This window comes from Pectinophora gossypiella, chromosome 6, assembly GCF_024362695.1.
Source record: "Pectinophora gossypiella chromosome 6, ilPecGoss1.1, whole genome shotgun sequence".
In the NCBI taxonomy this organism is placed as follows: Eukaryota; Metazoa; Arthropoda; class Insecta; order Lepidoptera; family Gelechiidae; genus Pectinophora; species Pectinophora gossypiella.
The window spans coordinates 827,909-844,993 of record NC_065409.1 but is presented as its reverse complement, the minus strand read 5'-3'; the positions used below and the strand labels follow the sequence as shown (position 1 = coordinate 844,993).

The 17,085-nt window shown below is 37.5% G+C and overlaps 2 protein-coding genes across 3 annotated transcripts in view; both read left to right on the top strand.

Annotated features, from left to right (window-relative positions):
- The window catches only part of LOC126367310 (elongator complex protein 2), a 327,370-nt gene that overhangs the window by 14,735 nt on the left and 295,550 nt on the right, over nucleotides 1–17,085 (top strand). The gene's annotated exons all lie outside the window — the stretch shown is intronic.
- Nucleotides 4,690–7,785, top strand: LOC126367357 (uncharacterized). Its single transcript, XM_050010852.1, has 2 exons — nucleotides 4,690–4,951; nucleotides 6,757–7,785. Exon 2 carries the CDS (start codon nucleotides 6,853–6,855, stop codon nucleotides 7,762–7,764), a length of 912 nt encoding a protein of 303 aa, XP_049866809.1. The 5' UTR covers nucleotides 4,690–4,951; nucleotides 6,757–6,852; the 3' UTR covers nucleotides 7,765–7,785.

Here is a 17,085-nt window from a genome sequence, read left to right as displayed (position 1 = left end):
ACAAAAACACAAACTCACGCCTATTTCCGACCGGGGTAAGCAGAGACCATGGAATTCAATTTGCTTCGATCTGACACACTTCTCTTGCTTCCTCCACATTTATCAATCGTTTCATACACGCACGCCGGTTCAAAATATATCGTACTGAATCTTTTCTAAGGTCATCTCCAATATAAATAATAAATTATAAAGAAAGACAAAATAAGTATTGTAAGTATTTATTTATGATATATAGTAATAAATAAGCACATTAAGTAATTAGGTTATCTTATGCATCTAAGGGTTAGGGTTTGTGTGATGTTACGGTGGTGGGAAGTGTCTGTTTTTAAAACCACTCTACCTTGGTTTTTAGAGCAAATGTTGGAAACGCTCGGTAAAATGAAATCAACAAAAGATATTTGTCCGGGATGTTATTTTCACGTCTGGCGACTAGTCACACTAATTAACTGTGCTTACTAAATTGAATTTTATCTACGAACTCTTGCCAACACGGTGTCTCGTTATGAGATGTAGAATATAATTTCATTTGCTTCGGACGGCCCATATTTGAACTAACTTATTACTCGAAAATAACAGCCTCCGTGGTCCAGTGGTTTGAGCCTTGGGCTCACGATGCGGAGGTCCCGGGTTCGAATCCCGGCGGGGACACAACACGAAAATCACTTTGTGATCCCTAGGTTGGTTATAGAACATTACAGGCTGATGACCTGATTGTCCGAAAGAAAGATGATCTGTGCTTCGGAAGGCACGTTAAGCCGTTGGTCCCGGTTACTACTTACCGATGTAAGTTAGTAGTCGTTAGATGAGCCATGTCAGGGGCCAACAACTTAACGTGCCTTCCGAAGCACGGATCATCTTACTTTTGGACAATCCTAGCTAAACTAGGGATCACAAAAGATTTTTGTGATTTTTGTCCCCACCGGGGTCGAACCTGGGTCTTTCGAATAGTGACCACAACGCTCAACCACTGGACCACGGAGGCCGGTACCTCTTTTTGTTATAAAAAAGTATTTACGTGTAAAAAGCAACTCATTGTTTGCACCGCAGCATCAATGAATGTCTAGCACAACATTAATTGCGGTAGCAGGTGTTCCCACACCGGTCGGGTGGAGTACGCTACATACCGTAACTGGTAAATATATCGTCTGGCAATTAATTTGACTTGTAAGGCTGAATGAGATTCCCACCCCGCTTCTGCAGAAAGCTAGGAGAATAACGCTTTGTTAGTCACAAATTTGAGAAGTGGGAAATAATATTGCATTTTGGATGAAAAGGTTTGTAAGAAATAGTTTTCTATATAACTAGCTGTTCACCCTTTGTTCGCGTGAAACCATACTCATAAAACGGGATTCCATTTGTTCTTCTTATTTTTTTTAGCATATTTTACTTCGTCATATTAAGTTTGGTCTATTATTTTTTTGCATAATAATAATTTGACATATTGTTTTAAGTTTACGCGGTTATTATCACAATTAAAACACACAATAACGGGTTCTTACCGCGTTTAAAGCAGGGATACGATATAAAATATATAAACAAGTGGCAAAGAGGGTAGACAGATATGTCTGCCCGTAGAAAATTATAGATCTACCTACTCCACACCAATCTCATCAGACATCCCGTGATCATGGCACTTGCAACAGTGTCGAAATATCGGGAGTCTCATATCCCTGCTTTGAACGCGGTAAGAACCGTTCTGCATATTGTTATAAGGCATATTGTTTATTCGTCTAATTGATATTAGGCGTAAGGATCAGAAGGCATAATGTAACAGTAGGTTAGGGTGCGGCGGATGGATCAAACGCTATCTCACATAGTGAACGAGTGCCCTCTACACCAGTTCCCAGGTGGCATAGCTGGGCTGCATTGTGTGGCGGATGCGGCGGAGACTCAGGAGTTTAAGCTGGATATATGATCCACACAGGATATTTTATTTTTGTTTGCCATACGCAATGATGATAATCTGGCTCTGCCGACCGCTTTAGGCAACACGGGCGTAAACTTATACTCGTGAATGTAGGTAAACAAATTCGAGAAGGTTGTTTGTAATAAAAAAATATCAAAAGAGCTTTCAACCGAGGTATTGTGCGTGTGAGACGCGGAAATTTAGAAAATGACAAATGCATGGTACACCGTTCCGAGCCGAATTGAAAGCTTTCAAAGGTAACAGATCAAAAATGCTATCTGTACAACAAAATTATATATTCTGTTTACTGGTTCGCATTAGATAACTTTTAGCACGTTTTTAGGGAATTGGGGATATTCCCTTTGAGAGTGAATTTTATTTAAATTATTCATGAATCGTATGCTTAAAAAACACTTTTGCTTTTTAGGTTTTTTGTGTTGTAAAAACTGGACCTGTTAAATCTTCAGATTAGGTAAGCGAACCATGTGAAAATCCGGATAAAACTAGGGAGATGATGAAAATCAATCAAAATATAAAAGCAGAATATAAAAGCTTTATACTTACTTACATCAGTAAATATTAACTGGGAACAACGGCCAATTTGGTGATCAGTCAGTCATGTCCTAACCAAACTAGAGACCACAAAGTATTTTTTGTGATATTTCCCCAACGGGAATCGAACCCGGACCTCCGGGTCGTGAGCCCAACGCTCAACCACTGGACCACATAGGTCGTCTCTAAATCACTAGGTCACATACGCCATAATGCTGCTACGTAGACAAAAATATTCCATAATATGATAATTAAAACACATAATAACGGATTCTTACCGCGTTTAAAGCAGGGATATGAGACTCCCGATATTTCGACACTGTTGCAAGTGCCATGATCACGGAATGACTGATGAGATTGGAGTTGAGTAGGTAGATCCATAATTTTCTACGGGCAGACATATCTGTCTACCCTCTTTCGTTGCCGCTTGTTTATGTATTTGATGTCGTATCCCTGCTTTAAACGCGGTAAGATCCCGTTATTATGTGTTTTAATTAGAATAGAATAGAAATTATACTTCGTGCTTCGTTCTCGAGATTAGTAACCTGTAAGATGATAAGCTTGAACACAATGTAGTAACGCATAGTGACACCATTCATTGCACACATAGTTGAAAGCATATAGAAAAAAAAATAATAACAAAAGTATTTTTTTTTTTTTTTTTTTAAGGGTAGTCTTATATTGTCTGCCCCACTCGGATAGTCTCCGCGCGCTTCATTCGCTTTTGTGTGCTCCGCCATTCTGCACGGTTCAAATAATTGACCTATAATTCGAGAAAAAACTCTTAGAATACAATAGTTTTACTAGCTAATAATGTCCAAAAGACACAGTGAGGATATTGGTGACGTGAATCACATTAACAAACGTCTAAAAACATTAGAACGCATGATAATGCGTTCACGAAGACCTCGTGCTCGAGTTATTGAATCATCATCGTCGGAAGCGTCGTCACGGGAACCATCGCCTACTTCGAAGAACCTACAAGGTATTTAGTACAAACTTACATAATTTTCGTCAAGTTCGATATTTAAATTTTTATTATGTACGGCTTCGTCAGACACTTTAGGTGTTTATCTCGCCACTGCATAAAACAAGGTCAAGGTCAAAACATGACCAACAATCTGCCCGTTCTAAATTCAAATTTCGTTACGGCACAATCGGCAATCGGATAACTCTTTGGGAGTTTTTCCACCGCCACAACGTGCTCAGATTCAAATATATAATTATATAAGTACCTAGATACTTATAACCACATACCTACTATGCTCAATCGGTTGACTCTCTGGGAGTCCTCCACGAGTACGGTATAGGTATAGATATTTAGGCACCTTTTTTGTTCACACGAATAATTCCTCAGGAATTAAAATATGTTTGCGTGTTTTTCTATGGGAAATACACCTTACATTAATTTTCGGGTACAGAGACGTCTGTGGGACTATCTCGTAATCTCGGATTTTGCTGACGTATGATTCTGTGGGAGTCATACCACCCCCTAGTTACGACGCGTATCTTTATACGTGTATAATTTTGTCATCTAGGCGAAGAAAATCAGCGCGACCGGACGGCGTTGATCGTCACTCTACACGGACCCAACTCTGATGTCGAACCGGGACCGTCCTACGCGGTGGCTGAGAGGACCGCGACCGCCACTGCCGTCGCCGCCGCCGTGGATGAAGCTCGGGCTACCACGAGTACCCCACCTGCTGCAGAGAACGTCCTCGACAGCGCATTGTTAGAGATTCTCGGCGATGACCCCTCTGCAACCATACAATATGGACCGGATATACATAAGGACCTAGCATCCCGTTTCGAACACCTTGCGACAAATGGGTTAGATAAAAATGTTCGGAAGGAACTGGTCGACAAATATCCTATTCCAGGTAACTGCGGCCTCATCGGCGCGCCTATACTCAACGCCGAAATCAAAGCTGCTCTGCCCGATAGTATGTACAAGAGAGATAAGGCTATTGAAGCCCGGCAGAAACAACTCGCCACGGCTATTACAGTCCTTGGGGCCGCAATGACTGACCACATAGGTAGTGTCAAAAATAAGGATCACGAACTCATTAAGAAATTGATGGACACTGCTCGCCTATTATGCGACATCCAATATGCAGAATCCATCACTAGACGAAACTTCGCAATGTTTTCCCTTAAAAAGGATCTAAAAGAAAACTTAAGTACTTCCAAAGTGGATAAATATCTCTTCGGAGAAAACTTAACCGATACCTTGAAAGCGGCTAAGGCAGTAAACAAATCGGGCGCCGAGCTTAAGGTGATAAACAAGGTGGGGAAAAAATCTGCTGTTCAAACGCAGAAACCTCAGGGAAACAAAGGTTTAAACTGGAAAGCTCCAGCACCGCAGCAGCAGCGCAGGCCGACGGGTGCCGGGGCTCAGAAGAACCGCGTGCCTGCCACGACGACGTGGGCGAACCGCACGCGCGCCGCCGCCTCCAGGCCGTCGTCGCCGCCGCGCCGCCGCCGCTAGACCCGGTACTGTACGCTGGACAACTAGCACAGTTTTACTCGCAGTGGTCACTTATCACTTCCGACCATAATATTTTGAATATAATTCAAGGTTATAAAATTATCTTTGCCCGACCAGTCGTGCAACATTATGTACAACCGATCCCAAACTACTCTAGCAGTGAAATGCAATGCTTTGAAGAGGCTATTAATAGCCTACTAGGTATCGGCGCCATTTCAGCATGCGAACACTGCGAAGGACAATTTATATCTAGTGTTTTCCTGCGCCCAAAACCTAATGGTCAAATGCGCTTTATATTAAACTTAAAGAACTTGAATAAGTTTATTGACACAAGTCATTTTAAGCTAGAGGATATTCGTACATCAATTAAACTAATGTCACAGGACTGTTTTATGGCCACTGTCGACCTAAAGGACGCCTATTTCTTAATAAAAATTCACGAAGATTCTCGTAAATACTTGAGATTTATGTGGAACAATAAACTTTATGAGTTTAATGTACTACCATTCGGGTTGAACACGGCGCCTTACATCTTTACTAAGTTAATGAAGCCTGTAATCAGTCTACTTAGAGCAGCTGGACATATTTCCACAATATACCTTGACGATATTCAATTGTTAGGAAGATCATATCTTGAATGCTCTTACAACGTGAACTCAACTATTAATCTACTTACCGCTCTTGGTTTTATAATCAATAGGGAAAAAAGTCAGTTGACCCCTTCAAAATCATGTAAATTTTTAGGCTTCATCTTGGATTCACATACTATGCAAATAACTTTGCCCCCCGAAAAGAAAACACATATCAAAGCAGAGTTACAAAAAATAATAAACATTACTAGGTGTAAAATTAGAAAATTTGCTCAACTTATAGGACTTCTTGTGTCTGCGTGTCCCGCAGTGGAATATGGAATGTTATATACAAAACAGTTAGAACGGTGTAAGTATTTAAACTTACAACCTCATGATGACTATGACAGGTATATGAAAATCCCGGAAAACTTACTTTCGGACTTTCAATGGTGGCTACGTGCTATAGAGAGCCCTGCGCACCGTATTCGAGACGACTGTTACGCGGTTGAAATATTTTCTGACGCCTCAACTACGGGGTGGGGCGCGGCCTGCGGGGGTGACACCGCGAATGGGCCTTGGTCACAGTCGGAGCGCGGGATGCACATTAACTATCTCGAACTGTTAGCTGCTTACTTTGCGATTAAAATTTTTGCAAAACATTTAGAAAATTGTCAAGTTTTAATTCGCATAGACAACGCTACTGCGCTATCCTACATTAACCGCATGGGCGGGATTCAATTCCCACATCTCACTGACATTGCTAGACAGATCTGGCAATGGTGTGAACATAGGAAAATCTTTATAAAGGCTTCATATGTCCCATCTAAAGAAAACATCGTAGCTGACACTGAATCCCGACGTTCACATCCAGACATAGAATGGGAGGTAGAAAACTCTACTTTTGACCAGTTAGTTTCACAGTTTGGTTCCCCAGACATCGACCTGTTCGCCAGTAGACTGAACAAGAAATGTGAAAAGTACGTATCTTGGCACAGGGACCCTGACGCCTTCGCTATCGATGCATATACGATAAGCTGGAAGAATCTATATTTTTATGCCTTCCCACCGGTTTCGATGATACTTAAAACACTGCGCAAGATTATCGCCGACAAAGCGACCGGTATCATGATCGTCCCGTTGTGGCCCACACAACCTTGGTACCCAATTTTCCGCAGTCTTTTGACGTCCCATATTTTTGAGTTCAGTTCAAATGACCATGTAATCGTTTCTCATTCCAGCAGGAGGAACATTCACTCGAACCTTACCCTGGCTGCCGGAATATTATCCGGGCAGCACTATTGCGACGGTCCGTACCAGCCTCGGCAGTAGATATAATGATTAGTTCTTTAGCTGATTCATCTTTTAAACAGTACAACACCTATATTAATAAATGGTATGATTTTTGTAAACAAAATAACACACCTTTATACGATGCATCAATATTTAAAGTCATGGAGTTCCTTACTGATTTATATAATAGTGGCAATCAATATGGTTCGTTAAATTGCTGTAGAGCAGCCTTGTCCTTAATTTTAGGACCCAATATATCGACGGATTATCGTATTCAAAGGTTCTTCAAAGGTGTGTTTAGGCTAAGACCTACTATTCCCAAGTACGATATCACTTGGGACACTGGGTGCGTGCTAGATTACCTGGCTCTCTTGTACCCTAACGAGGCCATATCAATGGAAAAACTTGCAAAAAAATGTGTAACATTACTGGCACTGGTTACCGCCCATAGGGTACAAACCCTGTCGAAAATAAATATTTATAACATTAAGATGTTTCCAGATAAGATTGTTATCAAAATTTCAGATCTCATCAAAACTTCGAAAGTCGGTACGAATAATCCAGTCCTTACCTTACCTTTCTTTCTGCAAAAACCTGGGATTTGCCCAGCCAAGTCATTAATTAGCTACATAAATAGAACGGCCTCAATTAGAGAGTCAGATTACCTTTTTATCAGTTTTAAGCGGCCTCATAAAGCCGTCACCACACAAACACTCAGTCGTTGGATTAAGTCTACACTGAAAGATTCTGGTGTGGATGTGTCAATCTTTTCAGCACATAGCACGCGCCACGCTGCCACATCCCAGGCATACAGCGCAGGGGTTAGCATTGACCAGATTCGAAAAACTGCTAGTTGGAGTCAAAACTCCACCACGTTTGGAAAATTCTACAATAGAACCATCATGACCACAAACGAGGCAGAGTTGGCTCGTGCTATATTAAATAATAATTTGTAATTTTATTTAGTTTGTAATCATCTAGACACATTATAATAATAAGTACTAGACAATTATACATTTCATCTACACTTCGTTATAGTTTTCTTTACTGCGATATTTCCCGAACCTGCTCTCAACATCTACATTGTGTTCAAGCTTATCATCTTACAGGTTACTAATCTCGAGAACGAAGCACGAAGTATAATTAACGGTTAAACGAACTTACCTGTAAGTGAAGTTCTATCGTAATTATACGAGTGCTTCGTTCGAAGAGATTAGTAACCCCCGCCCGCCCTAGACCCCAAATCTGTTCTGCAAATATCGCAAACAGAGCCCTAAACTAATGAAGCGCGCGGAGACTATCCGAGTGGGGCAGACAATATAAGACTACCCTTAAAAAAAAAAAAAAAAAAAATACTTTTGTTATTATTTTTTTTTCTATATGCTTTCAACTATGTGTGCAATGAATGGTGTCACTATGCGTTACTACATTGTGTTCAAGCTTATCATCTTACAGGTTACTAATCTCTTCGAACGAAGCACTCGTATAATTACGATAGAACTTCACTTACAGGTAAGTTCGTTTAACCGTTAATTGTTTATTATAAAAGGACGCCACATACAAAGACAAGACAATAACATCACTTAAAAAAAAACACAAAACAATTACAAAAAGCATAGGAGGATGTTAGTTACAATGATCATAAGGTGGTGGTGGACGTCCTGAGATAAAAGGGCCTCACTCAGCACAAGTCGCGGCGTGAACCACGACGCTGGTATTATGTGGACCCTGTTGGGTGAGGCACGAATGTCGCGTTTCATAAATATGCGTTAATATTCGTACATAGATTAAATATTACCAAATTACTTAAAATAGGAATTATATGTAAGTACATAATATATATATATATATATATATATATATATATATATATATATATATATATATATATATATATATACATACACACACACACACACACACATATATATATATATATATATATATATATATATATATATATATATACATATACACATACTCGTACATACATACATTATCACAAAATATAATTGTGATAATAACCGCGTAAACTTAAAACAATGTATATTCTGTATGTACAGTAATCCACCAACGTCTATAAACTACGTACGACAATGTACTTCAAAGGATGCAGACATACTTAGAAGATAAAGTTAGCGCGATATTCGATATTACGTTGTTTAAGCGATACAATTGAATTCCGGGCATTGCTATTTAGGGAGTGTTCATTCTGTCAGCTTCATTACGAGCATATTGCGACTACTATCGCGAAGACAAGTCGTTCAATGAATCGATTTATTTCAAATATAATTGGGACAGTCCCAACAGTATCCTACAGATGATTGCTGCTAGGTATGAGACGCCTGCGCTGAAACACTTCATGTGAGTTTTAGTGAGACAGTCATGATTGGTTGTGTCTAGTGTGAGTGTGTGTGTGTGTATTAGGGTGTATTTCTTATTACTACTAACAACACTGAGGCCAAAAAAAATGGTAATTCACCTCACAACCCACACGATAGAAGAAGAAGACTACTAACATAGTTTCTAAGGTTTTTTCTTTTTTAGTAACTAACAAGTGGGCCTACGTTGCCTAATAATGGTAAATATAAATTAAAAAAAAAATGCTCTTTGGCGACGCCCTGAGCCTATGTTCGCGCCTAGCTGGGCACTCTCAGGCCTCATCATCTCCCTACCATTATCCCGTTATTCACAGAGTCCGCTTACCTAACCTGAAGATTTGATAGGTCCGGTTTATTACAGAAGCGACTGCCTGTCTGACCTTCCAACCCGCGAAGGGAAAACCAGCCCAATCACACTTGACACTCTGAGACCTGTCATGTAAATTTTTTGTACCGGGAGAGAGTCCTCAGCGCTCCCTACTTATTCGGCCAAGTATTGAGGCAAACAGATGATTGCCAGCTGTAAATTTTAAAATAAATGCGTGAATTAAATAAGGTAAATCTCGTTATAATCTGGGTGAGTATAACTATAATCTTCAAGGCTACAGTGAATAGGCATCCACCCTAGACCGCATGGTCACTTACCATCAGGTGAGATTGTGGTCAAACTTGAGCATATTATTATTTCAAAGAAAAAAGAAATGTCGAGTTATACGCCAACAAGAAACGTTGGCGTATAACTCGACAGATTTTTTTTCTTTTTTCTCAATCTTGAAAGGGTTGTTTAAACTGCCAAAAAATGTCTAGTTCCATTATTTTTTTGCCCAACGTAAAATCGTATAACCACAAAAACAATAAGTACGAGAGCATGAACTACATAACTATAAACATTTTATTCTGATATTCCTAAAGATCTCAATAGTTCTTTGCCCTATCGCTTCTCTCGATGACAGTACAATGTTAATATTAAGTAATATTGGTAGAATCGTTCCAACACCTCGCTACTTTGATGGTGTATTATTACTTCATTTGCTGCGTCAAATTGTGTCTTAATTAAACTAAACACAGCATAAGCTCACAAGTATATCCCAACTGGGGTAGGCAGAGGTACATCCATTTCAAGATAAACTAAATACCCACACTTCACCGAGCTTTCTGTTAGATTAACGTGATAGGTCCGCTGGACCATAAATTACTGGACACCCCCAGTAGTGACTAGTAACTAGTAGTGAATCATCATCATCTCCCTAGTAGTGACTAGTAACTAGTAGTGAATCATCATCATCTCCCTAGTAGTGACTAGTGACTAGTAGTGAATCATCATCATCCCTCTAGAAGTGACTAGTAACTAGTAGTGAATCATCATCATCCCTCTAGTAGTGACTAGTATCTAGTAGTGAATCATCATCATTCCCCTAGTAGTGACTAGTAGTAAATCATCATCATCCCCCTAGTAGTGACTAGTGACTAGTAGTGAATCATCATCATCCCCCTAGCACTATCCCGTTTTTTTTTCACAGGGTCCGCTTACCTAACCTGAAGATTTGACAGGTCCGGTTTTATACAGAAGCCACTGCCTGTCTGACCTTCACCGTTGAGCACGTGATAATCATTTATGATCCAAATATTAATTCGGAATGAAATTCGACAATCATTGCTTTAGGCCTGTGCTGGATTCGAACCTGCGACCTCAAAGTGAAAGACAAGCGTTCTAACAACTGGGCTACCACGGCCAGTAGTGACTAAATCAAAAAATTAAAAAAAGATAACGTTGAACCTATCCAACAAAGCCTGACTTTAGATTCACGATAAAAAAAAATGTTTCCACGCAATTTACTGTGAAAGTTGTCGGGATTTTTCGCAAGTTGTGATAAGTTGGAATAAGTTAGGTTAACTTGGGATAAGTGGTGCAAGTTTGCTCGTTATTCGTGAGATTACTCTATGATGTCATGAAACAGTGGTGCAGCTTCCTAGGTGCCGCTCTGGCACCAAATTGAGATATCGTCGTGTCACTCCAAGAACGAACACTGTTAAAAAAAATACGGTCGAATTGAGAACCTTCTCCTTTTTTGAAGTCGGTAAAAATTAATGAGAATCAAATAACTGCACAGTGCGACATAAAAGGGACTTTTCAGTCTGCGTTCACCAAGTGCAATGTAGATGGCGTTGTACAGCTTTAACGTGATCTTCTTATCGTGTGGGTTGTGAGGTGGAATACCAACCTCATCAACCCTGGTGTCAGGGTTCTTACTGAGCCGTCAGAGGCCCCTGACATGGCTCATGTAACGACTACATACTTACATCAGTAAGTATGTGACGGAACCAACCCCAATAACCAACATAATATTCGGAGTAAGAATCGGAGAAGCAAAGGGAGGCTGGTACGATGTGTGAAGGTAGTGCTTCTGGCTACCCTGATAGGGAAAGAGGGTGTGAACATATTATGTTTGTTTTATTAAATGTGTTACTTTTTTATACGCATTCCTAAGAACTTTACGCCATGGGAATAACATACTGTAGGGTAGGTACTTGAAAAGGTTTTTATAAACATTTCATAAGAAATACTAAGCCAAAAACAAAACGTCCAATAAATTTAAATATTAGACGATAACATATACAAATGTTTGCCATAAAGTTTGTGATATATGATATGAGAACAGAGAAGTAACTTTTGTCTAAGTGGCTAGCACAATGGGCATTCCAACCAAATACAAAGGACTCGATTGTTGGCAATAAAGTATAGGAATGATTGCACTTAACATATGCAATGCAGATGTAGAAAGGTTAATGGTTTTTGGGAAAAAAACAACTTGAGAACGTGTGGGAAGAATGTTAGAGAGAACACAAGGATCGAGGAGTTGCCCATCGGACGTCGCGGGAGCAGGTCGTGGTCGTTGTGAGGGTTGTGAGTGGTCTTGCGATTCGGACGTCGCGGGAGCAGGTCGTGGTCGTTGTGAGGGTTGACGAGGGCTTGCCCATCGTACGTCGCGGGAGCAGGTCGTGACCGTCGGGAGTGTTGTGAGTGTAGTGAGTGGAAAGACTGTAGGGGTTGAAAAGACTGTAGGGATTGAAAAGACTGTAGAGGATGACGCTGGAGTTGAGAAAGACGAGCCGGGTAGCTAGAGGGTGGAGTCGTACGGTGTTGCTGAGAGGAACAAAGCGATCTGAAACATCGGTTTCAGGTCTCAAGTAAGAATAGGTGTAAGATTAGGATTGGTTAGGATCATTAGGAATGTGACGAGTATAGATTGGATAAGTCAGTAGATCAACTCTAAAAATTATATTGCTTCTATTGTGATTGAGTTATAATTTTGATATCACTGCAAGGTTAAACATCTAAGTACTTAATTAATATCTACTTATATTATTTACCCACTAAATTTCTCTTCAACAACCGTTCCAAATTGACATATAGGTACAAATGAATCTGGATATTACTAGATGAATATTATAATATTTATGATTATTATTTTATTAAGTATATCAATTACGTTTATATTATGACTATGTTGAAGATAATAATTTATATGATTTCCTTCTCAACCTTCTATTGAAAGTTCCTTAACTTGACAAACCTATCTTGTTGAAATATCCTGAATGGGAGCACTCTGCATAATGACAAGTGAATATTTTTGTGTACATTATTAATAGAATATGTTATTCTATATACATTTAATAATTTGAATATTCTATTGTTACTCTGTCATACGGTCATACCTGCGTTATTTATTAATATTCTCGATATTATCCAGACCGTTGTCCTAGCGCTCGATAGTACTTCATCATACTACTATTTATATAAATAAATTATCGACGAGTTGCAGTCCTTTGTGACGGACTAACGAAAGCCTGTCTACGTTACTATCAACAAATATTATCTTTTATATTACTTGTTTTAATGCTCTTACTCATTTATAATATCAATACTGGACGTAGTCACGACATTTATCGCACCACAAGTTAACGTGTCCTTGGGTGTAGACCGACATTTGATAAAATGTTGATATTGTTTACCAAAGTTAAGAATATTATATTGCATGTTTTGCATATGAGGCTGACCATACATCAAATCTAATACTAATTGAATAAAGTAAGCTATGAAGCTGATTGGTGCTGAGTGCTGCTCATCCCAAATCCTTACACTTTATTTTATACTTCAGAGATATTTCATCTCTACAACAAGGCCGAATGGCTCACCATTACAAAATATATCCTTTTCGGAGAGGGGCCTAAATCAGGGTAGGGCCTCATTCGCCGAAGAGCGTGGTCGGGGCTCGAAAAGGCACCCTATACCGTTGCATTGTTGGTATGGGATTCTAATCCTTTTCCTGTGTTCCTAGATCTTTTACAATAATAAAACCTAATTCCTAAACAAATCAATCCTTATTTAACTTAACCTATCTATATTTATAATTATTTATTTTTATATTAGATACTATTATAGCACTCTCAATTTAATCTCAATTGACAAAACTTCAATAATTCAAGCTATATCGTATTCAAGCTTATTACTAATTGCCTTATGTCTCTCATTGTACTAAATACAATTATTATTCTAGTACTCCTCTAGATTCTCAAATTAATCTAATTTAATTTAGTCTCTTTATTGATTTGTAATAAATCTATAGTAAGTATTTATTAAAATATTTTACATATAATATTTTATAAGTATTTATTCAACTTTATTTCATTTACTGTATATTGTTTTATATTGTATTATATTTATTTATGACATGTATAATATGTATGGCATTCTTAACGTCTCCTTTCGTACGTTCATCCTGATCTCAACATACCTTCATTCAAAGAATCTGAGTTATTACAAAAACACAACGTAGAGTCCTAACCATAATATACTAGACGATCACATTATTATTAATTGGCCAATTAAAATCTATTTGATTATTTTACGAATTCGTTTTACAGTTGCATGTTAAATTTAAGGACTTCTTGATTTGATATATTTTTATCTGTTCGTGTCTGTGTACTTTTATTTCAGGTGGATTATATTATGCTTTATCATAGTCGTTTGAATATGTCTGTTTATATGATTTCTGTGCTGTGTGAATTTCTTTTACAGGTATTTTTAAACGTATTTATAGGTCAAAGTAGATAATTGTAGGGATATATAGATTTAGGCAGGTGTTTAAATGAGTTGCGAGAGGGGGGGTGTGTTACATTTTGGTGCCGTGACCAGGATATTTGTGAGGGGGGGTGTGTTACAATTTGGTGCCGTGACCAGGATATGAGGTCTCAAATGTTGAGTGATGGTTGAATGTCTTGGGGGCGTGAAGTTATAGTATTATCAATTTTATTATTAATGTTATTATGTATGTATGTTTTCTTTATAGATTTATATGTTCATTATCTTTACATTTTATTTAGGTTTTATAAAAAAAAAAAAACAAAATATCAACATATTTACGAAAATAATTTAAACGTCATAAAAAACACAACATTGAATTCTTAACTATTATTATTTTATTACTTGTAAATTTTATTTTTGGAATATTTACATTGAAATAATTAATATAGCAGTAGTTAACACAGATATGTGCATACAATTGATATTCATTTGATATTAAAAATTACATTTGTTTCAATAGGGATGGGTACATGTGTGAATTCCCCTTTCGTACGCTTTTTCTAGTTAAATATTAGGTACATGGTAGTATTGATCATTATTGCTAACATCTAGCAAAGTATGAACTACTCTTTGGTAGCAATACGGATAGGTAACTGGCTACATTGTCAGGAAGGTAATTATTCAGATTTATTTAGTAATATATTAAATTTTGATTTAATTAAGAATTTAACAAGCATTTAGAATATAAGGATTAATTTTAACAGTTATATAGAATTATAATAAAAGTATGTAGCCTAGCAGTGGACAGACGTAATATAATGCTCATTAGTTATTTTATTGTCATACACATTAAAATATAAACCCAGCAGTGAGACATTATACTAGTTGATTAAATATGGTTGTATGCTATGTGGACCTTAGTATAAACCATGTAATGGTTCATCACCAGCAGTTTATCCTTTACCCAGTCTAATGTTAGAGTACAGTGAAATGTGTACAGATTATGTGATGCAGTAGTTATTAATGAAACTGTTGTGTATATTTTTTTTGTTGAGTTATGTATATATGTATATGAGTTGAGCAGTGGAACATATATTTATATTCGATTGGTTGTGTGTGAGTCCTACAACCCTACGGGGAATAAAAACAGTAGAAGAAGAAGAGGATTGTGTGTATGTTTGTTATGTTGAAAATAATTCTAACTACGACACAGTTCATGTTTGAGTAAATGATGTGTATGATGGGTATTTTAATTAACTTCTTGAGAACGAAATTTCTAAACGCAATGGTTAGACAATAGGGTTTGGAGTTTAAAAGGACATTCAGTCTTATGACTGTAAAATATATATTCTTCGGTGACTTTAATATTTCCTGGTAGAGATTGTACTTCTGATTAGTCCAGTTGGGAACATAGGCGTAAGTTATGCGTGTAAGTTTATTGTTTGTGTGTGTACGTATATCACCCAACAATGAAGCGTGATGCCCAGAAGTCAAACAAATTGGTTTATTCAATGGAGAGTAGTGATTTTGTATGATTATTACACTTGTAGTTATTAATAATTTTGTTATATGTCCAGCAGTGAACACAATGATTATTTAGTTAATTGGAATAAGATAAGGATAGCAACGAAAGTGCAAAGTTGTCTGGTAAGGTAACTCTGGTCATCTTAGTGGATTGCAAACCAGATATGTATGTATGTTATGAAGTTAGGTTTAGAAGAACAGAAATTCGGTTTATTACTTTAGGGGTTGCAATATTAAAGGTGAGAGCTCGCAGCTAGAAGTAGTCCCAGTAGTATCAGGTTTAATTGATTTCTTTCAGATCGATATTACGTAGTGTTAGGGCAATCAATGTAGTAGTAGACATGGTGGCTGAACATCGCATGGAGGATTATTATTATTATTTATATAATGGTTACATATCCTGGAGCTATGAAGTCATGAATTTTTAGAAAGCATGTATTAATGTTATTATAAATCTGTGTTTTCTGTTTATTTGTTATATTTATTTGAGCTACATTAATTTTGAAAAGTGTGTTTGTCATATAAGTATCAGATAACTAGCCATGATGAGTTTTTCATTTAACGATTTTATTTCATAGAGGGTACAGTATAGTGTTGTATTATAATTATGTTTTGCAGTGGATGATGGATAACATAACATAACATAACAAATACTTTATTGCACAAACAGGAAAAAACAAAATACAAAACAAAAGAGAAAAGAAGAGAGATATTATTAACAGGGGTAAATAAATAGCTAGTTTTCAGAACGTGACTTGTGTATAAGTGTTTATGACATGCCAACAGTAGGATATTGGAATTTGCTTTCAGTTGTTGCATAGCATGAACAAGACATGAAAAGGAAAACGAGGATGATTCATTCTTTTAGGACATAATACTTATTGGAAGTGCTTGAAGTTAAAACCGTCTTGTTAGAACTTGGGGGCGTGTATGTGTGTGTGATGTATCAAATGAGATGGGCGAACATTTGTTTTCTATCTAACATTAGGTACAATGAAACAGAAATGGCAAAATGTTTATTTTTGGACATGTTCTTACTAGGACATAATTTTTATAAGGTTTTATGATAGTGGAAATACTTGAAGTTAATGAAAGGAATGATTAAACGTGATTCTATTTAATCATGTTCTCTTTAAAATATAATTAAGTCGAATGTTAGTGAGCAGTTCAACGCAAAGGAATCGGAGAGTGTTGATCGCGGTCTTATTGGGACACATTCTTATTAGGCATAGATGCTAATAGCGGGAATAGTAGGATTAAAAAAAAAGACAGAGAAACATGTACAT

Excerpts from the sequence above, each read along its gene's own strand:
- LOC126367357 (XM_050010852.1), top strand. The coding sequence starts at position 6,853 with ATGATTAGTTCTTTAGCTGATTCATCTTTTAAACAGTACAACACCTAT.